Source organism: Athene noctua, chromosome 1 (genome assembly GCF_965140245.1).
Source record: "Athene noctua chromosome 1, bAthNoc1.hap1.1, whole genome shotgun sequence".
NCBI classification, from domain to species: domain Eukaryota; kingdom Metazoa; phylum Chordata; class Aves; order Strigiformes; family Strigidae; genus Athene; species Athene noctua.
Window position 1 is genome coordinate 57,152,041 of NC_134037.1, and position 26,748 is coordinate 57,178,788.

The 26,748-nt window shown below is 40.0% G+C and overlaps 1 protein-coding gene across 2 annotated transcripts in view; it reads right to left on the bottom strand.

Annotated features, from left to right (window-relative positions):
• Nucleotides 1-26,748, bottom strand: part of CEP85L (centrosomal protein 85L) — a 121,653-nt gene that overhangs the window by 8,931 nt on the left and 85,974 nt on the right. For both annotated transcript variants that reach the window (XM_074896201.1, XM_074896202.1), the window contains exons 4-10: nucleotides 24,787-24,908; nucleotides 11,904-12,021; nucleotides 9,682-9,858; nucleotides 5,195-5,347; nucleotides 4,766-4,920; nucleotides 2,648-2,765; nucleotides 2,281-2,331 (exon numbers count right to left, since the gene is read on the bottom strand). In XM_074896201.1, the coding sequence (XP_074752302.1) occupies nucleotides 2,281-2,331; nucleotides 2,648-2,765; nucleotides 4,766-4,920; nucleotides 5,195-5,347; nucleotides 9,682-9,858; nucleotides 11,904-12,021; nucleotides 24,787-24,908 (894 nt within the window). The remainder of the gene's footprint in view (nucleotides 1-2,280; nucleotides 2,332-2,647; nucleotides 2,766-4,765; nucleotides 4,921-5,194; nucleotides 5,348-9,681; nucleotides 9,859-11,903; nucleotides 12,022-24,786; nucleotides 24,909-26,748) is intronic.

The following is a 26,748-nucleotide window of genomic DNA, read 5'->3' on the forward strand; positions in this document are numbered from 1 at the left end:
ATTTAATGCAAACTACTAGAAGTGGAAATCAGTGTTTTATTTCTAAAAGATACACCTAACATCTGCTACCCTAATCTTAAAGCTCAGAAAAAGCACATGTGCTTACCAGCTTGGCTAAGCCCATAGTGCTGTGATTTCCCAGTTGCTCATAGTGCTATGAGTCCTCCATACTTCACCCTTAATTTTTCCATATGTTCTCCAAAGTTACAATTTGGTGGCGTTACTCCCAGCCTGGTACAGTTTCGGTTTATTGTGACTGACGGGACTGACAGATATACTTCGGGTAACACATGCATCGTACAATCTGACTTACTTCTACTGTCTTCTTTGGTACCAAAAAATGTTAATTGTGATATCTAAATTAATCATGTAAATACAGATGTTTTATTTTTTTTTAAACACCACTCATCTATAACTTTTCTTTCTGAAGATCTGCTCTATATGCAGCATGACATCTTGTCAAGATCAACCAGTATTTTACTCCCTTACACTCAGGAGAACAAATCAACCAAGAAAAACCATACAAGGAAGATCAAAATCACTCTACCACGATTATGAGCGAATAGAAACTAGTACTGCTTAGTACACTGCTGTTTGAAATAAAATGTCTTTGTTTCCAGCTTTCACGTTAAAAGCAATGAACTGAAATACATTCTCAAGCAGAAATTTACAATGTGGCAGCAGACAAGGAATAAAATGAGATCTTCCGAGCTAAATTATATCTCTGTGCTGATCAGAGATTTCAATTTCTAATGAACTAATGTTCAATGCTTCCCAAGGAAGAAATGGAGAGGGCCACGGAGATCAAGGATACAAAGAAGCTGCTCTAGCTCCACAGAGTAGTCCCCTCCACTGGGAAGGGAGCATTCAGCTGATTGCTTACTACCATCCTGTCCTTCTTCCAAACCTAATGTACACAGAGCTGAAGCAGAGCAACTTCTTCATTCTCAAGGGACAACCCTGTAACTTCAGTCTCTCTGGAGGGCAAGGAAGCAAAAAATGTAGAGACAAATGCCAATTTAGGACAAGAATGCAGAAACTAGAATTTATTGAATTTGGCTTCAGTATGTGCTGAAAACAGGTTTGTTTGTTTTCATAAACGCTTTTTCTAGAGCAAGTCATGCCTTCTTCTTCCCTATAACTTGTATAATGTTTCCTTTCCTCCACAACAAACACTGGTCACTAAGTAACTTCCAAGTCTCAGGAGCCCGATTGTGTTAATCCAATCCACAGAGCTGCAACTGACTCCAAGTTGACAACCTCTGCTGTCTTGAAAAATCCTTGGCTCCAAGTCAGGTGCCCAAAATCCACCAAGAGAGTTAAGATATCTAAGTGAGTGATGTGTTAGAAACCACTTGAAGAGGGAACTGCTTAAACAATGTGAAATGTGAAGTGGTACAGTTTAGAAAGGCACCTGTCTCTACTAAGGATCTCAGCAGTGAAGCGCCTAATCAGTATCACTGTTTGTACTTTGGATGATCACCTGAACCCCAAAGCTGGATGGGAGGCTTCACTGTTACATACACAGGCAGTCCTTACCCTTGAAATAAGCAGTTCTGATATGATATCCACTAGATCAGCAGCGCAAGGATGCTATGTGCAACAGTTTTTCACTTTATGAGTACCAGCGCAGTGCTTAAACCATATGTGCAGGTTTAGCTCCTGCCGGGATCTGAGAGTACGTGTCCATTGCCCCTCCCCCACCCGTGGCCGGTCGGGCTGGAAGTGAGGCACAGACCCGGGCTAAAGTAACAAGGAGTTTAATACAACAGAGTGATAGAACAATCTCAACAACAACAGTAACAGTGATAATAACAATGAACAGCAATAACAGTGAACAAGACGAAACATATACAGAGAAATGCCGCTAGATGGTCAAGGAGCAAGCCCGCCGCATGTATAGCAAAACCCAAAAACCAGAAGCGAAAGTAAAAAGGCTCCGCCCCTGGACCTGACGTCAGCATGGTATGAATACCCCGGCTGGAGATCCCTTCCCCTTCTCTCTCTGCTGAAAAAAAAACCCAACCCAAAAACAAACAAAAAAAACACCCCTTGACTCTATCTTAGCTAAACCAGGACACCATACAAACATCAGTAACCAATATATTATGAGCCTGCAAGAGAACACAAGTCAACTACAGGCCATAAGATTAAGTTCTTGGCATTTCTAACTTTGCCTCCTATTTGGGAAGATAAAAGGATGAAATTTAACTTTAATGATGTTAACTTTATGGACTAAAAATGTAAAAAGTAAACAACAGAATTTACACTCTTCCTTACCTGCATGTCTAAAATCAGTCCAGCTATCTGATTTTGTTGATTGTCTATGACCTAGAATATAAAATTGAGTCATTTAAAAGACTTGAACCTTTTCAGATCTTTTTAAAAGAATCAGCTTACAGGTGTGTAGCCATAGAATTTAAATGGAATCTTTGAAAATGTAAGTGACAAGACAGAATTTAACTCTGAGAGAACAGGCAACTCATGTAAAACACATGTACTGAACAGAAACGGTTACTGAAAAGCAATCTGAATTAGCAACAAATGTGTAATTCTTTAGTGAGATATTTATTTCTAAAGTAAAAAGAAAAAAGAAGTGCAGGACTCAACGTTAAAGATTCCACCAACAGATCATTTGCAGACTAACCTTACTGGCTTTCTCATTCTTTTCTTTGAGACATTCATTCTCACTCTGAAGCTGTTTTGTGTCCAACATGGGAAGGCGAATACCATCTTCCAGGCATTTTTCTACTTTCTGTTGTAAACTGCCATTCAAAATGAAAGAAAAATTAAGTGCACTGACAGAAATCAGAAGAGTTGTGTGTTCCAGTGAAAAATTATAAAGTTGTACCACCAGAACTGTAAAACCGTACCTAGAAGAAATCAGCCTTACAAATGAGCTGTGGATGAATGATGCAAAAATCCTAAACTACTGAAGTTACCATGACACTGACAAGAACAGATCCATGCAGGAATGGTTTTAAGGGCCAGATTCTGTGCTGTATCTCCCAAATGGCACAGCTCCAGCAGTACAGCGTAGGGAGAGAGGGCAGACAGGAGCAAAGAAAAGCTTTGTGGTGTTCACAGTTGCTCTGTGCTACTGTGGGAGGCAAAACCAGCACCAGCATAGGTCAGAGGAGTCTTCAGACCTCTCAGTTACAGGAGCTTTAAAATCAGGCTCACTGGGCCATGTACAACTCAAAGCAGAGTCCAGAATTGGAGGCTGCACTGAGTACTGGTGACCTACTGTCCTGGTTTTGGCTAGGATAGATTTAATTTTCTTCCTAGTAGCTGGTATGGTGCTGTGTTTTGGATTTAGTGTGAGAATGATGTTGATAACACACTAACGTTTTGATAAGTAGAGCTTATTCTAAATTAAGGATTTTTCAGTTGCCCATGCTCTGCCAGCAAGCATGTACAAGAAGCTGGGAGGGAGCACAGCCAGGACGGCTGACCCCAACTAGCCAAAAGGATATCCCGTACCACAGAACATCATGCTCAGTATATAAACGGGGGAGTTGGCCAGAAGGTGTAGATCGCTGCTCAGCCATAGGTCAGCAGGGGGTGACTTCCCTTCACTGGGAAGGGGGAGGAGTGAGAAGGTGGCTGCATGGGGCTTAGTTGCTGGATGGAGTTAAACCAGACACCTATCCTTCATGCCCTCTATGACTTGTAAGGGGGAGCAGAAAGCCACTCGTGCCAGCTACTCCCACGAGGGCATGACCTTCAGACCCTCTGTAGCTCAACTCAAGCTTCTAGGTGTAGCTAGAGCCTTTGCCTGCTCACCTTCTCCTAGAAAGGAAATACATTTTATTAGTGTTAATCTTGCTGTCTAATTTAGAAACTAGGAGCCACCTCAATTATTTGTAGGCTTTCAGAAAAGATAAAATGATCCCCCTTTAAATTATGAGGGCATGAAGAAAAAAGGCCTTTCATTGGTAAGATGGAAACAATGCGTCAACAATTTGTCTGCCAAGGTGTCCTAACCAGCTTGCCTTTCATCATGGAAACACTTTCAGACTTCTGTGGCATGCACCTTTACCCAATGGAGGGACAGTGAACTGCAGTAACATCCACATAAATTATTAAAAGTGATTCCCCCCTGCTTTCCCCCCTCCCCCTTTTTTTTAAAAAAATAAGTGTTTAAGTGCCTCCCCTCATCTAAAATGTACCATAGTAATAATGTCTCCATGTCTCATCTGGAATCTTCTAATGGCTATCTGTCCCATATGATTTTCCATAGTTATGCAAGTTAAATAACAGTACGTTAGCTACAGCTAAATCTCCCTGAAAACACCCCCACCCTCCATGAAACGGTAAGATTGAAATAAATCTTTGACCCTTCCCTGATATACCCCTCAGCCAATATCCAGGGAGCTTTTCCACAGCTCGTGACAGGATTAGTTATCAAATGTGAGTGCTGACAGCTTCTGTACAATCCCCCTTTGCTGCACATGTTTATTCTATCCTCTATGCAGCAACAGCAGGCTGTGATGCCATTGTAGTGGTGTCCCACATCTTTAAAGAAAGATAGTGAAGAGTGTTGTAGGCAGACTCTTCTCTGTGGAATTACTGGCAACTTGACACAAATAAAAATCTTGTTGGATTTTCTATTGCATTACACCATCATTCTGCAAAGTAATATATTTATGCCATGAAAAATCATTATCGTTGTAAGAGATTAAGAGTGCAAAGAACATTAGGTCTCGACATCAGGTGGGAAAGTACATCCGTTTCAGGGCACAGCCCAAGCAGCTGTTCATACCTCTGTACTGTGGTGACCAGCTCTTTTTCTTTTTTCTTCTGACACACCAGTTGCAATTCTCTGTCTCTGCACTGTGATCGGGCCTCTCCAAGCTTCTTTTCTAACTCAGTCATAGCTTCTTGAAGTTGCTTGTTCTTCTCTTCTAGAATTTGCAGCTAACACAGGTTACATTAGTCAGACATGATGCCACATTAGCAGAAGGCCTGGCAGCAGGCCACAGCCTTACAGTTACCTTCTGTATAATCTTAGACTCATTTCACTTATCTGAGACTCTCTAATAGCTACAGTGCTTTCTAAAACACTGAAATACTTCTCTTCCTAAACAGATAGGGGAAAAAAATAGATGTTGAAACTGTAAAAGATTTGACAACAGGTATTAGGGAGCTTACATGTATTTTTAAAATGTAAAACAAACTTCCTTCACCTTACCTGTTTAGTCTGCCCTTCTATATCATCCAGCGTTGGTAGGTCAGCCAAATATTTTTCTAATGTTTCAATTCGTCTTTGTTTTTCTTTGTTTTGCTCAGACTCTTTCTGGCATTTCTTTTTCAGGCTATTAATATATCGGTCTCTAGTTTTAAGCTAGAAGAAAGTAAAAGTACATGTTTTATGATTACAGTGAAAAATAAACCTGCTTTGGAAGCAGAGGCTGGTCACTCTTCATGAACTGTACTCTCAATTGCTTGAAAGTGTTTGTTACTGCATAAAACAAAAGAATAATTAATCCCAGCAGCTCCAAGTCATAGACCCACACATGACCTCAAACCACAGTTGCTTCACCCCTGCCCAGAACACTTCATATGCCTTGCGAACCGAAAACACAAACAGTTCAACAAAAATTAAAATATTTTCTTTCTTTTTTTTTTTTTTCACCAATGGTGATGTTCATATGCAATAAACGATCAGGAAATATTTCAGTCCAACTTCTTCCTCTGGTCTAGGAAAACAACTTAAAACACAGGGACAAAGAACTTAACCCAACAAGAACTGGAGCTAAAAACCTGACTTTGATGGAGTCTGAAAATTACATCAGAGGACATCAAAACAGAATAGTGGCTTTCCTAAACACCTTTTCTAAAGGCATCTTAATTGCCCATCAGCCTGAAATAGGTTTTTGATATTGTGTTATCTTTGCTTGCATTCCTGGCACATACTTTGCTTTATTACCTAGGTCAAAAAAAGCATGAAGGCAGCAGGAAGAATATTTTCCAGTCATAGGCCAATTTAATGAAAAACAGTATCTCTATTGCTTGAACTAAGGTGTAGTAATTCACAGATAACAAATACTTGTCACTAGAGTAAATGCTAAATGTACTTTTATTTCCATGCTACAGACATCGATCTCACTGAGAAATAAATGTATGACACTGCCAATGTCAGAGCTGAGTAACAGAGCCTCCTGAAAAGTTTAAGTCAATATCTTGAAAGATTTTATTTTCTGTATGGGCCACAAAACTCAGGATTGCCACAAAATCAGAAATCTTTATATCTTTTATTTTATCAAGACCTCAAAACTGAACAAAGCTTTCAGGCTGCTTTAAAATCTTTCTGATTAGACAAAGCCCAAGTAAACCCCACATTCAGTAAGGCAAAGTTGCAACTCAGCCATGATCTTTTGCCACTTTTTATGTGATTCAGAACCACATACTCCCCCCCACAACCCAAGCCTTAAAGGCAGTGATATAAAGATGCACATGTAAGCCAGTGTTGCATAGTAAGAACTGCCAGGAGTCTGAAGGTTAACTAAGTGAATCCCTTCCCCTGTTTCTCAAAGACAAGTCGACCAGTCAGAATACTCCAGTACTTGTGCAACAAAGATTACATGGTTTCCAAATCTTCTTACCCTGCGTGTACACCATAGGGAATTTCCCCTCCTGCAACCTCTCTCTTTCTAATAGCTACTGTGTTTGTCTTGGGATTTCTTCCGCCCTCTCTAAATCCCCAGCATCACCCTGAGGACTCCTTCTACTTTCTGTTGCTGAGATGAAAAAAATGTGGGTTTTTTTTTTCATTCACTCTTGCTGACTCTGCTGAGGGGAAACAAGCTTTGAATTTTGGTTGGGTTTGGGCTTCCCCCCGCCCCCCCCCCCCCCCCCCCATTTCCTCCTTCATAGACACACTGCTGATGACTTCATTGGGACAGGTAAAAAAGGAAAGCTCTCATCTCTTGGCAATTAAATATTAAAAGCTAAGCCACAAAATCATAGGGGACACCACTACTACAAGCTATCAGCAGTATCTTACAGGAGTCCTTCACAGTTATCCATGGCAGAGGGAGAAGGAGCAGCCAGCAGGGCATGGATGTCTGAACCAAAGCATTTCCAGCCCAGTAGCCCAATTTCCAGATGAAATGCCTCAGAACTAAATTAAGGGCGGAAACATCTGCAGATGCCAAGAGGCACATTCATGCCTGGCATAAGGAAAAGGAAGAATGTAGGCATTCATAACGTCACCAGTGATGGAGAGTACTGTAGTATCTACCTTAGCAGGCTCTCAGCTAGGAAGCTATGAGGAGCTACCATGACTACCCAGCCATCCACAACAGGGAAGCTCCTTCAGCCTTCTGAAGTTTCAGTGCCAGATAAAGAGCTCCCAACCACCTTAGTCTTCACCTCAGTCCTATATCAACTACACATGGAGCCTAAGGGAGAAAATCCCTTCTCTTCAGGCACCAGGATTATATACAAGGTGGTACAAATACCCCCTTGCTTGCTATGTCTACATGGGGCAAAGACAGGTATGATGCCAGCAGCAAACAAAGAGCACCTCTGTTCTCTGCTGGCCCTGCAGTTTCTCAAAAAGAAAGCATCACATACATTCACCCTAATGCCAAAAGGCACAAAGTATTTCAGAACAGGAGGACTTCTACTCCAACATCTCATCACCCACACCAGACATAAGCAAATGTCTACAGTAGGAAAAAACCAAGGAAAGCACACTTTTACAGCTTGCAGCTGCTTTCATCTTAGGGGCTCTCCTGAAGCAGTTATTTCTGTGCATTTATAACAAGGCAGCACTTCTGTCAGCTCACCCATTTTCCCTTGAGTCCACCTATATACTCTTAGCATCCACAACAGCTTTCAGAGAAACAATCTACAGGTTTGCTATAGAGAACCGGCATGAGGAATCAGCTCCTTTTGTTGATCATGTACTTGGCTCCTAGAGCTCTTCTAGATGTTCCCTTGCTCCTGCAGCAGGAGCTGCAGTGAGGAGCTGACTGTCCTTTGTCCCTTCCAGGCTGCTTGTGGCTCTGCAGATTCAATCACACTTCCCTTCAGTCACTTCGTTTCCAGTGCAAATATTTAACCATTCCTCCTGTGATTTTCTGATGGACGTCTGCTTTGTTGCAGACAGAATTAGAAATGTATGCCAGCAACCTTAATCTAAACTTCTTCATGTTCTTTTAGCATAGACTTACAAGCAAAGCTCACCTGAATGTTAAGAGCACTTTTCCCACTCCCTCACCAAATCTGGCTTTGGGCTGAAAAAACACCCACTCCAAAGAGGCAGGCATTTGCTCAGAAATAACCCTGGCACACCTATTGGCAACAATCCCTCTGATCAGTACAGAAATTGTGTTTTTGTCCCCTAACATCAGTCACTGACCCAGGAAACCACACCTTTAGGCTCTGGGCTGATCTCCCTGTGAGCACAGCAGAGGAACTGCAGAGATGTCCCCAGGCTCAGCACGCAGCCTACTTGCTCGGGTTCCCAGACTGTCGTATCCCTGCAGGAACACAGCACAGCTCCTTTCTCCCTCCACAGTCTTCCCTCAAACGGAATGGCACTAATTTTATTACAGAAACACACACTCTCCCTCCCTACCCTTTCTCTCCTTGAGAGCCTTTTGTTGAACACACAGAATGGATGGATGTTAAGGGGTGAATCAGGCTCCTAGTTACAGACCATCCTGCTGACAAAAGCACTGCTGCCACGGGTCCTCACCACTGCCACCACCTACAGCAGCAGTTCCTACACAGTGAGGAACACAAGCAGTAAAAACTGAGACAGGAGGAAGCAGCAGCAGCAGGTGATTCTGCCCTTCCTGAACATTACCCTTAGTGAAAAGCATACTGTACAGTTCATATGAAATGGTAAGGCAGAATCTGAGATGATTTCTGGTTTCTTCTTCATATTCTCACCTAACACTTCACTGTATCATACTGCTCCTAATCCTTGAACCTGCATTAATATAAATCTAAGACCAGTAGTAAGGCCTAGTGATCAAAGAAGAGAAGGTAACAGTAACAATGTATCCCTAAAGCATTAATTAGGAACCACTTGGTCAATGGCACACTCCTGCTTACAATAAAGGAAGGCTGTCAAGACATTCAAACTACTCCTGGGTACTGCTTCAGCCTCCAAAGAAATCCTTTGTCAAGACAGTTCCAAGAACACAGTCATCTAAGCCCCTTCCTTGTCTCAGAATAAAGTCTACTCTGCATACCCTAGCAAAGCTACAAGACAATTGCTCCTGCTGAATAGGCACATACAGGCTTGTAAGTGCCTCTCAAAGCAGGAGGCCTGAATTTACGAGCCATGATAAAAGTCGGGATTTCATTTTCACACTTTTGTTTTTAAATGATGCTTTATTTACTGTAATAAACACTTCACGCTACATAAATTCTTGGAGCTGGGCAGCTTTCCTTCAAAGCAAGTTTAACTGATAACCTGATTAAAACCATCATTCTGTTTGCTATTTCATCTAGTATTACTTTTTAGGATGCATTCACTACAAGTTCAGATTTATCCATTGCCAACACCTACAATCACTAACTACCCATTTTTCTATCACAGAGTTTAGCCACCTTTTGAAAATAGCTTTGCAATCCACATACTAAGTTGCTTTCTTGCAAACAAAACATACATTGCTATAACAATGTCAAAAAGAAATTTGGAACATGAAAGACACTTACCTTCTCCTCCATCTTCTTTTTCTCCTCACTAGATTTGTTTGAAATTTGTTTTACAAATTCACTGAGTTGTAATTCTTTATTCTCAGCTGCTGCAACCTTTCGCTCAAGCTCCTCAAGGTGGGATGTTGATCTTTCTGAAACATGAGGTTGGAGTGGTGTGCTCTCATACTGTGGTTGCTTAGAAAAAGAAATAAAATAATCATAGAAATGAATGGACACATATCACTGTATACTTGAGCAGAACAGCAGAAAACAGTCGTGCATTTTTTTCCACTGTCAGGAAGGGTTGGGTTCGATTTTTCAAACATTAAAGTATGCGGTAACAGCTTGCATTTTGGGAATCTGGATGAAAAAGATGAAGACGCTGGACAGCTTTACATTCACAACACATGCAAATGAACACTGTGGGGCCACTTTCCCCTTCAGATTTATGGAAGGGGTGTGACTTTTCTTCCAAAGAAACTCCAGAAAATCCAAACAAAAAGTGTTTTCAAAACAAATCACTGTCACTGCTTTAACATACCACTGCCTAGGAAGAAAAACACTCTATAAGATGGCTACAAATATACTGAAGTAAGAGATGCTCCAATCTCAAGATCCTTCTAAAGTGGAACATTAGTACTAGTCTGACCTTAGAGCTATCACACTTGAGGTGCCGAATGGTGCAGGGACAAGCCTGAGACTGCAGCTACAATCAGAAGGCAGGCCTCCTACCTTCTGGCCTCCTACATTCTGTCCTGTATACAAAAACCCTCTTCCCTTCCCATTTCATGCAGTTCAATATTCCTCTTCTACCTCCACTGTCCACAGACAGGCAAGCACAAAATGGAAATCAACTGCATGTGGGATGAAAAAGGAGATGCATCCCATCAGGCTTTCAGTTTCAAGATTCTTTTAATAACATAAACTAGTAACTTTAAAGGAATTATACAGACAGTATTTTTAACTAGTAAAATTCCTTCAGCAAAGCATTAAAAGAGATTAAAACCTCCACTAAAGGAGATTTGCATTTGTAAGTTAATCTTATAGAAGGCACACAAATCATGCAAAAATCCTATTATAAACTTTTTTAGCTCTTTAAATTTTGAAAGATTAATGCATCTGCTGCTTTATTTGAACTGCATTATGCTACATTAAGATACATGCACTAAAATTTCAGTTTTTGCAATATTTTTTCCCAAAAAAAATCTTCATCTATACAAAATTTTAAAGTACTTTACAAAAAAGCTCCTGAAAGCATCAAAAGCCACATTCTTAGGTGTCTGAAAAAGTTTCTGAATATCTAACTTCACACTGAGACTCCATGTGAATTTCTCTCCTGTCTCACACAAACCAGGTTCTCACCTGATGCACAGCTGTGTTATTCCAAGGACATAATTAATGTCATGCTGAAGTATACTAGCTGAGATCCTGATGCAGTGCTTGTGACAGGAAAAGATAAGGTAATAAAAGGGGGACAGAACAGCTATTTCTCTGCATATCTGCCTTTAACCTTCTCTTCCTGCATTGCCTTTTAGATATGCTGAGCTCTGGAGAAGGAATTTGACTGCTACCCTATTGCAGCACACACAGTCCTCAAACTGATCTGCGTTTTGTGGTCAGCCTATGCCACCTCATCCTCACGCTTTCAAGTATTTGTGCTAGTTAGATAAAAATTAGGACAAGTATGCCCAAAATACCACCACACATTCCCTTTCAGACTAAGTGTTTCCTAGGAATACTAATCCATAATCTTTTCATGTATTCTGGGCACAGGTATTCCACCAGCCTGTTTGCCTTCTCACATGTCTTCCATCTACTCTATCGATACAATCTAACCACTCCTTTGGGCAGTATCTCCTTGTCTTCTTCAGAAAACCTTCCATCAGTTGTTTTCAGGTACTCTCTTATCAAATTATTTATCTCTTAATATCTCCCTGTATAACTGTGCTATGTGCATGCTGCTAAACCCTTATTCTTACAGCGTCCCAATCTCTCATTCTTACTACATTTCAAAACAACTATGTACGAAACGTTAATGTAACTTAGATTTCTGCAAATGTAAGGTAAACTATGACACTTACAGGGTATTCTCCTCTATATAATTTATGGCTATACAATTACACAGCCATTAATAATCATAAAAGCTCTACATTTTGGCCTGCAGTAAATTGTGAACATGCTTTCATGTGTCAGTTACTGGGCAATGGAAAGCTTTGCTGAAAGAAAAATATCCATCCTACCTGCAAATTAGTCATGTAAGGTTCTTCACAGTTCACAAGATGGCTCAGTCTTGCATGTTGAGCTCGTAATTCATTCTCCCTTATCTTCTGATGTAAATTGTTAATTTGCTGCTTTTGCCTGTAATACACAGATTTAATTTGAAAAGGAAAGGAATGAAACAGAGATTAAAAAAACATAGATCTTAAGACTCGTACTGAAGAATACTGTAACAATGCTACTCAACTACCCTGGATATACGCTATCTGTGAGCTTCTTCCCCACTGCAGCCAGACTGCAACTAGTCTAGATTACCACTAGAACTGGAATCTCATCAGGATATAAGCTATAAAAACAACAGTTGCCATGTAACTTTCACTTAAGCATACCCCAAAGGTTTTGTGCTCAACTAACAATAATAAGCAAATCTTGTAGAAATATGATTTGAAAGCTCTATAAATTTTGTGGGGGTTGAGGAGCAAATGACAACAGAAGCCTCCCTAGGGCCAGAAGCATAAGCAGGAAAAAGTATAGAGAATGAGTGAAAACAAACAAAACTCACACCTTCATTTGACTTAGACTTCTGCTCCACCCCTCTCTCTTTGCCAGAGCTGACTTCCCAAAGTTAAAGCCAATTTTGTCCACTCCTTTAATTTTCCTTTTTCCTTCTTTTTTATGCTAGGACATATTTGCATGCAAGCATGAAAATTTTTCTCAAAGTTTCACCTCTAAGCACGTGGTATGATTGGCTTTTCTGGAAATGATGATGCTGAACTGACATGACAAAACCCAATCTTAACAGGAGATAAAGAGTAAATACAGGCTAACTTCAAGAGAGAAGACCTGCCCATGCACACAAATGGAAAAGCAAATCCTCTAAAAGTTCAGAAAAAGATCAAAATTGGTTTGCTTTTTTTAAATTTTGGAAGGGCTGTGTTTCGGAAGAGCATCTCTGAAACATTATCATGAGTACACACAATATGTATTATAAAATCTATCATCATAGAATCATAGAATGCTTTGGGTTGGAAGGTACCTTAAAGTTCATCTGGTTCCAACCCCCTGCCATGGGCAGGGACACCTTCCACTAGCCCAGGCTGCTCAAAGCCCCGTCCAACCTGGCCTTGAACACTGCCAGGGAGGGGGCAGCCACAGCTTCTCCCAGGAACCTGTTCCAGTGTCTCACCACCCTATAAGGAATTTCTTCCTTATACCTAATCTAAATCTACCCCCTGTCAGTTTAAAACTGTTACCCCCTTGTCCTATCCCTACACTCCCTGATAGATTCCCTCCCCACCTTTCCTGTAGGCTCCCTTTAAGTACTGGAAGGTCACTACAAAGTCTCATCTACCCAAAGTCTTCTCTTCTCCAGGCTGAACCACCCCAACTCAGCCTGTCCTCATAAGGGAGGTGCTCCAGCCCCCTGACCATCTTCGTGGCCTCCTCTGGACCCACTCGAGCAGGTCCATGTCCTTCTTACACTGGGGGTCCCAGAGCTGAACACAGCACTGCAGGTGGGGTCTCACAAGAGCAGAGTAGAGAGCAGGAGAATCACCTCCCTCGACCTGCTGGCCACACTTCTCTTGATGCAGCCCAGGACACAGTTGGCTTTCTGGACTGCGAGCGCACATTGCTGGCTCACAGTCAGTTTACCATCCACTAACACCCCCCAAGTCCTTCTCCCCAGGGCTGCTCTCAATCCACTCATCACCCAGCCTGTATTTGTACTTGGGATTGCCTCAACCCATGTGCAGGACCTTGCACTTGGCCTTGAACTTCATGAGGTTTGCACAAGCCCACCTCTCCAGCCTGTCCAGGTCCCTCTGGATGGCATCTCCCTTCCCTCCAGCATGTCAACCACCCCACACAGCTTCGTGTAATTGGGAAACTTGCTGGGGGTGCACTCAGTCCACTGTTCGTGTCTTCAACAAAGATGTTAAACAGTGCCTGTCCCAACACTGACCCCTGAGGAACGCCACTCACTACTGGTCTCCACTTGGACATTGAACCATTGACTGCAAGTCTTTGAGTGTGACCATCCAGCCAATTCCTTACCCACCAAGGGGTCCATCCATCCATCCAATATATGTCTCCCCAATTTAGAGACAAGGATGTTGTGTGGGACACGAGATGTATTAGTGGAAAAGATGCCAACTGCAGTTTTTAAGAGGAAATATAGGGGGCAAAAACCCTGTTAAAGGGAATATTTTAGCCACATACATTCTTCTATCTGGCCATCAACCAACTGTATCCCAGTTTACAAGAGGAATGTAGTATTTCAAAATAGTGAATATATTGAAGTTAAATTTTTAATCTGTACATGTTGCAGCAGACATGATGCATGCCTACAACAGGTTTATATCTATAAAGAACAGCAATGAATGAAAAAACAGTATAAACAAGTTGTAATTTGGTAGTATATACCTTAGAACACTTCATTCAATGCAAGTTCATCAAAACAAAGCAACTGAATGTATTATGTGACTCCATAGCAAGTCTTAAAATATTCTGTATCAACACAGGTGATTTTGAGGCTTCCCTCTTCTGGTCCACTATCTAGATATAACAAGCCTGTACAAATATAAAGGGTATATGTAACACTGAAATACTTTGTATAGTTCTGGTTGGCATCTATATGACGACATTACAAACAAAAAGCTTCAAACTTACTTTGAGAGAAGCAGATTTGAAGATCAGGTAAAAGAACATGCTCTTAACTTGTAAGAGACCTTATATGAGCCCAAGAGCTTGTATAATCATATGAGAAAATATAAAGCCTTGATGGCTTCTGTGCATGCTTGGTCACAGATACCAGAATTATTTAGCATGTGCTGTCCTAATCTATGAACAGAAGTAATTTTTCATTATCACCTTATTACTTACTCAACAGATCTATTAAAATATCTTTGCCCCATGTGTTTTAACAATATTTATCAGTTTGTCACCTATCCCTGGAAGGCACTACATGATTTTCTGTTTGTGGCTGATTGGATCTTAGCAGTACTTTCCTTCACACACAGGATTTCAATAGCCTAAACTAAACACTACAGCCTGGAATAAATGTTTTAAAATATTTTTGAACTTCCAATGTAGTTTGAACTACATTACCATATTTCCTTTCATAATCCTTTCCCTACCCTACCAAATCCCTGTAGGAAAAAAGGTGAGACTAATTAATCCATCATGAAATAGAGCCACACTAGCACAGAGTGTAACGAGCTTGCTTCTTTTCACTCTGCAAAGCATGAAATTCTCCACCGTTACAAAACCTTGCAAACAAAACACACCGTAGAGATGTTTTAAGGCTGTGTACATCCAACACAACTTCTTTGCATACACATCTCTGAAAATATCATTAACCTTATGGCACCCAGAAACAAAAATTCAGAAAACAGCCCAGCAGTCACAAACAAAATAGAAGATAAACACCATAGGAACATATTTACTATTTACAATCCTGTAAGTCTTTGGAGACTTCATACCAAATGCATTTTATCACTGATGTTCTCATACACTAAGACAGTTTTAATCCTCTGTTAGCCCACAGCTGTTACTATTAATCCGCTGCATAACCACAGGCTGTGAGCTTTATTTAAAGGGAGTGTTGAAAGTTCAAATGCTCTCACAAACACAGCTCACGTATTACAGCAGGAACACTGTCCCCAGAAGCTTCCCTATTACTGATCAATCATCCCAGCACTTTTTTTAAAAAAAAAGAAGCCGCCCACCAACCTTCAGCAGTTAAGTGCTTTCAAGTTTCTGCTCAGCTACGTGGCAACGGACACTCTGGGTAGGCCAAAACCAGATATAAATAATCCTGAAACTGAGGGATTTTTGCCTTCTACACAGCAATGCTACTCTCAGCTTGTATGTTTATACATATAATGTTTATAACCTCGTGCACATCATCTGTGTTTGCAGAGGGCCAGACTAGAGCAGATCAAAATTCTCTGTTGTGACCAATGCTGGCAAACTCTCCTCCACTCTTCCCTTTCTCTGAGGAGCCTACTAACATCATCAAATCTCCCAAGGGTTCAAGATGTTTAAAAAGACAAAAATATCTTTTTTTTTTTTTTTTTTTTTTTTTGCCATAGACATTGGAGTTACACAGCTGCACTGTATCACTCTGACCTACTCCTGTAACTTTCAACACAGGAATTTCCTATCACTCAGTCTTACACAGGACTTAAGTCTCCAGTCATCAAGCCTCTCAAGGTTTTGTGATTCCAGAAGCCATCTGCATACAAGTGGGTACAGGTTGTGGCCTGAGCTCAAGGCATGGGGGAATCTGACAGGAGCCCACCTGTCAGACTGGCCGTTACAGAAATCAGACCACAGCTCACACAACCAGGTTCAGTGAAAATACTGTACCTAGGTACCATGGAAACAGCTCTCCTTCACAAATTCCCTTTTTTTTTTTTTTCAATGAGTGAGTGCTACAATTCTATGTTGATGGCAAAGTAAGAGTTACTGGCAGATTATGTAAATGTCACTGGACTTCTCATATGGTTTCATTCCGCGTCTCTGTTCAAAGAGAAAATACTCTATTCCATTTCAAGTGTCTGTCCTGACACATCCCTTCCTCTTACACTCAGACTTAAGGAGAAAAGAAGGTGATACCCTGCTCTAAAGTCATTAACTAACCAAAGGGACTCAGAGGGGAGAAAACCTTGTTTGTTGTTGGGTGGGGCTTGTTTGTTTGTTTTTTAAAAAAATAGAGCCACAAAAGGCAGGAAAGAAAACCATCCTTTTCAGAGGGACATTTAGAAGAGTTCCTTATTTAAGATGATGTTTTAGAAGAAAATGTCACCATAAGATTTATAAACTTTAACTCTTCTATCCAATCAATTATTATAAACATGACACTAGCAACATTATTTTCACAAACACTTCTGGCACAAATCTTTTCAGCTGTCCCTCAAGGTGTAATATTGTCTCCAGGAATGGGAGGTGGTGGTACAGAAGCAAACAGACAAAAAAAGAATTGAAACTCCTTTCGAACTAGCAGAAGATTTGTACACAGAAGATCACTGCAGTTACTCACAGAAGAGTTCTGCACTAAAGACACTATCTTGTATTTTTCTTCACACACAATAATTTTAAGGCTGTTTTTCTCAGAAGCAACCTGCTTGTTATGTTTTCCTTACTATCATCATTATTTTTTTTTCTAAAAATGTTACTGATATCCTGGAATATGCCTTTTCACCCCATTTTCAGAACATTCAGCCATAATTTATAAATATCCTGAGATCAAATCCTCCCTGTGCTGCTCCCAGGTACATTCTTTCTGATGGACCCAGCTGAAGTGACAGGTTAGCCAACATATATGAATCAAGTTGTAGCTATGTGCTCTACAGTCCCCTGCAACCAGCTCTTTTGTCCCAATTCCCAAATGTTAGTTATTTACATGCTAGCTAGATTATTTACAGAAAACCCTAATATTTTCACAAAGTAATGACTTTGGCTTACTTCCAGGTCTTGTAAAATGCACACATTCTTTGTTCCCTTTTATTTCCTCGAGCATTCTTTATTTTTGTAAACAAAATTTCAAGGCTTCATTCGTGGTTTCACTACTGCAGATCAATGATACTTTCTAAGAAAGGAAAAGTTTAAAAACTCATGGCAGATCATGCCATTCTCTCACCTTTCCCAGAATTACCAACTATTACCCCTACACAAACCACTGGCACTAGAGACTAGGCTACTGAAGATGTTGATTCTATGTAATTATTTTTATGGCATTTAAGGAGAGTAGTTATCCTAATCTGACTTCCTGCCTGCCACAGATATTTTCATTCCCACACAGTAACATCTGTGTTAAGCCCAACAATTTAAATCAAACTGAAGTATGTCAATCATCAGGAAGCTAAAAGCCCACACTCAAAAGACTGAAACCAATGAAATGATATATGCCAGCATGGTTCTGACAGGTCTCTGACAACGTCCTTTGCCGTAGAAGCAAAAAAAAGCCCTTGATCCTGAAAGCCACTATGTTTGGAGAGAAAATAAATATTGAGCATCAGGTGTATAAGAAGGACAGTTCACTAAATCCAGCTCAAATGTCTATCTTTTTACTGCTAAGGGGATGGGAGACAAAAGTAAATTGCAGAATACTTTCAACCAATTACACACACAAAGAAAAAACCCACTCTTAAAGCCCTTGCAAACAGCAAAACAACAGACCAGCTATGCTTTTCTCTTCTAATGACCATCAGTATGCCCCACCATCAAGTAACTGTTTCTAGCTTGCCTAAAGCCAGGTCTGTAAAGCAGCTCACTTTCAGCTGGTACATGCAGACAAAAAGAAAATGCACTAACACTTTGCTGCCCTGTCCGTTTGAGGAGAAGCTACCAGCATCCCTCCTGTGTCTTGCACATCAGCTCTCAGCACCTCACTGGATCGTGACCCGTGCCCACCCCCTCATGCTCCCCTAGAACCCCTGGCTCTCGTGGGGTTGCAAGGGAGAGAGCAGAGTGAGATGTTACTGGTGTTGAAGGAGCTGTGGGGTAAAAAACAGGGACAGTCTTATGGTAATACGAACAATGTTGAGCCTGAGCAAGACTGCGGGGCCAGTCCCTGGAGCTAGGGCCCTGGGATGATGCTGAAGGTGATGGACTAACTAGGGACAGCTGATAAGGAGGAGAGGCAAGAGCCCAGGCAGCACTGCTGCAGCTCCCCTTCCTCTCCATGCACACCGTGGGTACTGCCCAGTCAAGCTGCTGCAGCTGGAAGAGGGACTCTGCTGTGTCCCTCCCCAGCACTGCTGTGCGATATATCAAGAGTAAGTGCTCTTCTGCACATCAGTGAAGGGAGAAACGCAGGCCAAATACTGGCCTCAGTGATAAGAGCATCATCTCAGTAGGACATTTGTATTTAAAGGTCAGACTAAGAAAACACTTGAAGGTGGGCTAGGGAGTTACCAAAAAAAGGTAATCAGTTACAGGTCTGCTAAATTTGCAGTCTCTCTGCCCACGGACGTAAGAGCTTGCTTCTGGTGGTGCATATTCCCTGTGCCACTATTCTCTGCAGATAGACATGGGGAAGACAACATACTATGTCCCATGAAATGGCAGCCAACCTCCTCCCATCCTGGATGACTGTGACTTTAGTTAGGAAGCTGGCTAGAATCCAGAGGAAAACTACTGGTGCTATCTTGATGCTAACTGGATTCATTTAAATGAGCAAAAAGAAAGTTATAGCCATAAGAGTGAAATATCAGCTGTGGGGAGGCAGATGTCAATTATAATTAATTTGTAGTTCTGTCCTTTAGCTCAAACAATCCCCTTTGAAAGTTCAAGTCTGTACAAAAGATATGGATAGCAGAGAACATCACTCAGCTCAACATGCACAAACCTGGACTGTCTTCAGAGACCAGTATTAATAGTAAATAAACCGCTTAACATATGAATTGCTGCTCCATGTCTCACACACTAGTATGACGTAACTGTCATTCACATCATTTTCTCATGTTCACACAGGACAAGCAAACTGTGGACACATGCTTACACAGACATTCATATATGCATTCATCTGGAAATAAACAACATTTTCTTCAACCTGGGACCAACTTATCTGTTCTCCATAAATCCATCTTACCCCTCATTTACTCTAACATGAAAGAGTCTTTAGAAACCCACGTCTGCCAGAGGAGTACTTTCTCCCCTCAACTTTTAAGAGACTTATATTAGCATAAATCTAAGTCCCACACTAAAAGTCAAGATATAGGTCTTCAAACATTTCAGGAGTGCCACCACTACAGCTTGTCCTCCCTAGGGCCTAGCAGAAAGGTTACACAGGTCCTTTCTAGCCCTATGTCCTCTCATTACTGCCAAGATTTAGTTTATTACATAAAAACTAATGTTAACAAATCCCATTTCATCGATATTATTAGTATTCATCTCTGAAAAGGTGAACTTTTAAAACTGGTAGAATAATTACTCTGTAACAAAATCTTCCTGAAAGTTTACCAGCCCAAGATATAAAAGCCTCAACCACAGGTTACTTGGGTGATTAGTGATATCAGAAAAAGGTAAATGCATATTTTTCAAGCTATTATTGCAAGCAAAGGCTATTTTACACAGTGAGACACTCTGAGGAGGTTCCTCACAGCCCTATTCCCTGCACAGGACTCCCAGTTATATACGCCTGTGTTCAGACCTTGGGGGGCATCAAGATTCAAAGTTTCCTCAAAAATAACATCAAAATATCACTCAAGTGAATATACTAATACTGCAGATCTTAACAGACCACCCCAAATTAAGAGAATTACAGCTTTACACTAGCAGTAACACGAACACTATCAGAACACCTACAGTTTGATGTCAAATACTGATGCCTGGATAATTTGACATAAGGCAAACAAAATCTAATTCTTTTGTCCCAGTGAAAACATCTAAGCATAATTCAGCTATGGATGGAAAACTAATGATTTAGCAACTATTTTAAGAATGTAAGTGTTACAATGCCCTGAGGAATGACAGCTATTCACTAAAATTATACTTCTACATCCACCTTTCCTTTACAAGCTATTCAAATGCCCTTAAGCTGTCTGGAAAGAGAACACTGCATTCACAGTGTTATTGTCAGCAGCTTATGTCATATGTTCAGATATTTGGCATTTATTCACATACCCCTTATATGCAGTCCCTCCCAAACAAAGAGTGCCAGAACCACAGTAGAGATCTCTACAGCAGCTGGCCAGTCTCAAGAGACATTCATAATTGTACCAAACACTGCAATTTCAGTGTTATGAATGTACTGAGCAGTGGAGCAACACAAAGAATTGGTATGTGATGCTGTCATTTTCTAAACCAATACAAACACGGTTGGCTCCCTCTGGTGCTAAATATAATGTAGTGTTACATACTAAACCACCAGAGAAGTAAGGCAATGATATAATCCAATTATTTTGTACAGTAGGTGACAGACATTCTAGTAATAAGTGTTACAGCAGCATACTTCCTCTTACGGACAAAATCCTTAAGTCCTTATTTACAGCCTGTACCAACAGCTCTTATGTGAAGAAAATACAGCACACACCTTTAGGAAGTGCCATTGTGGTTCTGTGTGCACACACACACACCAGGATCCCCTCCCCATGGCACATTTTCTCTTTCCAAAAGTATGGTCTTCATCTCATTTTTTAAGAGCAAACTTAAAAAAACACTTTCAGGCTCTAATTCATCAAATCGGCAGTGATTGCTAGAGTAGTTTTAAAAAACAAACCAAAACCGCTTCTAAACCCACCCATATATGCTGATGTATACATTCATACTTAAAAATATGTATTTGTTATGCCAAACAGACTACGTAAATCAATTTTAGTTAACCTATTAATAAATATGCTGTTCAAGACACTGTACAGAATAAGAATCAAACTACTTGTTCTATTCAGATGCAAGTGGTTTTTTTTTGTTTTTAAAAAATTCTATTCATGGCTTTGAATGTCTAGTGACACACCAAAGTATCCAAGTATGATGATTTACACTGCAAGCATTATTCCTTGAATCATTTTTAATGACTCTTTGAAACTTGCTTGCAGCTATTCCAAACTGTTAGATTTCTGATGCAAAACAAGGAAATTTAATAATATAATCCAGAAGGGCTGGATTTTTGCTGCCTTTTTATCATTGAGGAAAGAAGGGAAGCAGGAAGCAGGTTTCTGTTTCCTTCTGCTCCTCCTCCCTTTTGTTAGCAAGATAAAGGTAGAACAGCTTAAGGATAAGATACACAGCCTCCATTTCCTATTTATCAACAGATTTAAGCACCACTATGCAGAACAAGGCGTGCAGTGCAAGTGATGTTAATCTTCCCCACCTCGTGGATCAGTGGTGCCCCAGTGCACTTCTCAACAGAAAAGGGTTTAATCTTACAAATACTGGGTAATGACCCTGTGGCTGAAAGGAAGGCTGGTGACAGGGTAAGAAGGGTGTTCCTGGTGTGCTGCTTTTCATCCAGCTGTTCCTTGTACCTGTCAGCAGCAAACAGCTGGGTGTGGAACACCATGTCAGCTGCTATCCTGCTCCACCTATCCCGCTCCTCTGGCTTCCAGGCAGCAGGAAGTTAATTCATTTCTCACAAGCTTCTGTCTCCCCAGAATTAAACTAAATCTTGCTAGCATCCTCCAGTTACCAGTTTGTAAATTCAGCATGAGACATGACTTAAGGAGACGACACCTTTTAAAACCCTGAGAACTACAGCTACGAAGGGCCTTCTCAGCAAATACCTACTACCGAATCTCAGTCAACAAAAGAATTCCTCCTCCACTTCCTGAAAGCATAAATGCTGTAATTTAACTACCACCACCATGAATCCTAATTAACCACACTTTAGCAAACTTTGTATTTTTATTTTAGGTCACTATCCCAAATAAATTAAAATTCTGAAAAGAAGTTTAAAGTAAACTCAGGAAGACCAGGAGCTGGAAGACTTAGGTTTACACTCAAACATCACCTCAGTGCAAGGCCTTGTGTCCTCATGTGTTAAATATGGATAATACCAAATTTTTCCTTAGTGCCTTGAAGAAAAGTATTATTCACACTTAAGTCTTATTAATGCCCCATCTAATAAGAAATATAACACTGGTGCTTTATAACGGAGCTCTGTTTCTAGAATTTTGAACAGCAGCTATGTACCATTTTCTCCATGGGTGAAACCAAAACTATTTTGTCATAGAAAACACTTACCTCTTCTTAAAAAAGGAAAAAAAACCCTCTGTTGTAAAATCTTTCTAAATATGCAACATCACTTTGTATTAATTTTAAATATACAAACTATTTTAAATAATTTTATTTAATTTCAAAATATTTTTAAGGCAAGTATTTTGTCCAAATGGAGGTTCAATATTCAAAAAAGATCCTTTTCTGTGATGCATTATTACACTGTATTATTATAATTTACAACATGCTTAACTGTAACACGAAGAGTCTACTTAAAGGAAATGACTGTAACATCACTAAATGGTCTTTGTTTCGCTTCAATAGCTTCCAGAGTGTATTTTGCCTTTTCAGCTGAACTAAAATAAATCATCTCAACTGACTTCTGGTCAGAAATCTAGCAAAAACTGTAGTCATTATTGATAAGTCACATGAAAGTATAACTCGTATAAAAAAAAGAACCAGCACACTGCCACTGGGTATCAAGAAACAGCTTTTCTTCCTCAACACGGACTGTATCAAGTAACAGTAGCAGGCAACTGTTACAAGCTGTCACTTCAGAAACTTCACCCTTGACTGTAAACACATTTCCAGTGTGAGAAGAATAACACAAACTGCCTTTTAACTTGCCATTGTGTAACAAGCCTTCACGCAAAGTGCAGAGGATGCTGTGCTCAGGCAGAAGCACCAAAGACTGCCCCCAGCCGTCATGGGCAACGTACTTAGAAATGCTGCTGACAGCTTGGGCCCTGAGAGGCAGGCTGCAGGTTATACAGCATTACAGCACTATAGCAAGCCTGAAAAAAAACCCACTGTAATTTAGACAGCCTTTAAGCAGCTGGTCAAAAGGCTCTGACAGAGCAGATCTAAGCAACAATTAAGGATGTTTCCATTCTAACTGCTTCTCCCTTGGGAGATCACCACCTCTGGAGGAGAGCTGGCGGAGAGATGGTGTGCCGGTGCCTCAGCATCTGCACTTCATAACTTCATCTAACATCTTCAGCTGCAAAGGCATGCAAACACATACTAACATGCCACATCAAACTGGGGAAGCTGATGCCACCCTTCATCACTACAATGCCAGCAGAGGTACTAGCCAGATTACTAGGGGGCAGAAACACCTTAAACCACTGCAATTCCTCGCTCTATTGCAATAGAGGAAGGAACAGATCTTGCACAAGCATAACTCTCCTGGTCCCAAAGTAAATTATGCCCAAGTTGTCTATCTCCACCCATTAAAAGAGAGGAACTGTTAGATGAAATACAAAAACATTTATAATGGCCGCCTGACATTCCTGTGATCAACACACACCTGCTTTATACAGTTCTCCTCAGGCTGTGGAGCAACCTATGACTAAGAGGGCACAACTATTTCAAGATCAGAACAACCACTCCTCTTTCAGCCACAAGCCAAGAGTTTATTATTAAAACACAGACTAAGCCAAATGATAATTATGTCAAAATATAAAAATGCCCTTCTTAAATGTCCTACATCCAAACTGCAGCTCCTGATGACATCTGCTAATTTAGTGTAAGCTTCATTAAGCTGAAGCCCTTTATTAAAAGCACATTTTCCTCATTAAGGCTTCATTTTATCCAAACATCAAGAACTCCAGAAATTACCTCAGACAGATTAGAAACATAACAGCAGTGAGCTGCTGCCAATACCCATTTCAGATTGGTAGCGATTTTAATAAGAAGGGATGTTATTTACTGACATATAGATCCTGGATTTACTATTTTATCATCAGAATAATTTGTATGAGCATTTGAATAGGATTTAACCACTGAATGTTACTGTAAAGGCCAATTTCTCAAAGCTTTATCAACTGGCTTCAAATATATTTCACTTCTGTACTTGTCATGGAAACAAAAATCAGTGCAATACAGTTTATCAATTTTCATCTTCCAAGTCACTTCTAAGACCTGTACAAGCACATACAAACCCCCAGACTGGTAAGAAGCTAAGATGGAGAAGCTGACAGCAGAACTGGTTGTTGGTCTTGCTTTCCCTTTTACATAGCAGAGGCATTAAACTCGTAAGTAAATTTCCAACTCTGTAAAAGGCTTTCAGCCAGCAGCCAGTCTTCTCTCCTATCAAGGATTAGCTCCCACATATTTATGTATAAATATTTGCTGGACTGGAACCTAACAACTTTACTGAGTAAGCAGCTCTCCTGAAAGTCAGTTTCTACATCATAGCTTTTACATCATCTGATCTAATCAATGCATCAGGAGCAGGTTACTCACCGATCGATCACAATCTCTTTCTGTCTTAGCAGCCCCTCTTTAATTTTCATTAGAGATTCCCAGTTGCTGAAGTCCTGATAGCTGGCAGCTGGATAACTTTGACGGGATGTTCCAGTTGGAACCTGCATAGAACAACTGTAGAATTAGCTTCCAAAAGAATAAATAATATAACAGATATTAGCGCATTTACAAAACAGTTTGTAATTTCAGAAATCTAACAGTTGTTTTTCAGTTTAATTCAGATTTGCTTTATATAAAACAACTGGATTTATATACAAGTTTCTTGAAATAAACTTCAGCTCAGTGTCACTGATTTAAAACTTTATCATTTCTCTACTAAAGAATTCATAGCTCCAAAAGCAGTTTGAGATGAAAAACTCATTTAGAATTTAAATACATAATTGAGACAACACCACAAATGTTCATATCCTGCTGCAATTCTTGTATCACTACAAATGAGATAGTTTGATAGCTTTAGACCTTTAGATTGTCTTCCCTGTCAGTATTATATCTTTATTGAAAAGGCCGTATCGACTGGATAAACAGTGCTTTTTGAGGAAAAGTAAAATGTGAAATATTAAAATCAAATTTGCTCTTGAAATTGTTCACTGATTTATGACTATGGTTAGTATTTCTTAACCTATATCTTATTTTATTCTGTATCTTATCATGCTCATTCATGATTACATCCCACATGCAATAAAAAACACAGAAAACATTTGAAAATTCTCTGAATTGTTGCACCTAAAAGAAGTGCCTCATACAACTGCTTACTGAAGCATATTCTATGTTTTAAAGTTTTGTGGGAATAAAATTTGTCACATCTGCAATTTCTAGTAAGTCAGTCCATTAAACCTATGCTCATTAAGTTAAAGATTTCACTGCACTCTACTGGGAGGGAAGGAATGGCAAAGCTAAGTGCTGCTTGGATTAAGATCTACCATCCATTTGTTAACATTTGCAATCAATTTAACAGTTGTCTTGCTTCATTTTTCATGCACAATGATCAATATTAGCATTAAAACATACTAAATTGATGATATCACCTTGGCTTTTTTTTTTTTTTTTTTTTGTTTGGGCAGCAGGCTAATAAAACTTAGAAAAGATATCAAGCCATGACTCCTCCTGTAATATGTGTGCAGAGTCTTTAAGGATCAATGAATCTAAAATTAATTTTGCCTGGATCGCTCAATCCAGACCAGATAACTTCAAAGTCGTCTTTGGTGCTTACAGAATACTTTAGGATTGTCACATATTGTTCTGTATTACAGTTATCCACATGACTGGCTGAATTAACAAGCACCAGCACAAAACTATTTCAGTGAAAATCTCTCTTAGTCACACATGCCATGTCATGCAGTATAAAATGACAACATCAGGAACTATCACTGTATTTTGTGTCATGAAATTTTTTCCTTTCCTTCTCCCATTATGGTGCTAAAGAATGCTTTTCTATCTCCACCTCAATACCATTATGTTACAGGCAAAAAAAGAGAAAGAAGCAGTCCTTAATGCTGCTGGGATTAGGTCCTTACTTTTCAGAGCCAGAAATTCCATCTCTACCCAAAAGAAATAACCCACAAGGGTTTGACATGATAAACAGGAAATACAAGGCTTTATAAAGCCAAATCAACCTATTAACTGAGCAAGGTGAATTTTGCCTTTAAGACTGAGCTATAAAAATGAAGATATTAAAAACTATTTAAATATGAATCCATCTTATCTGAAAACATTTTGGAAGTCATCAGCGGTGAAAAACAGCAAAATTCTTCAAAGCAAGTCCCTTCAATCTAGCACCTTTGTAAACATAATAGTTTGCACTAAAATTAGTAAGAAACCCTGCAACTTTGGTACAATAAGTGATTATACAAGATGTCAATTAAATATTAAGGCTGCTGGAAAGCAAGGCAATAAGCTTTGCAAAGTTAAGAACAGAGTAATATTTTGTCAATTAGATGCTAA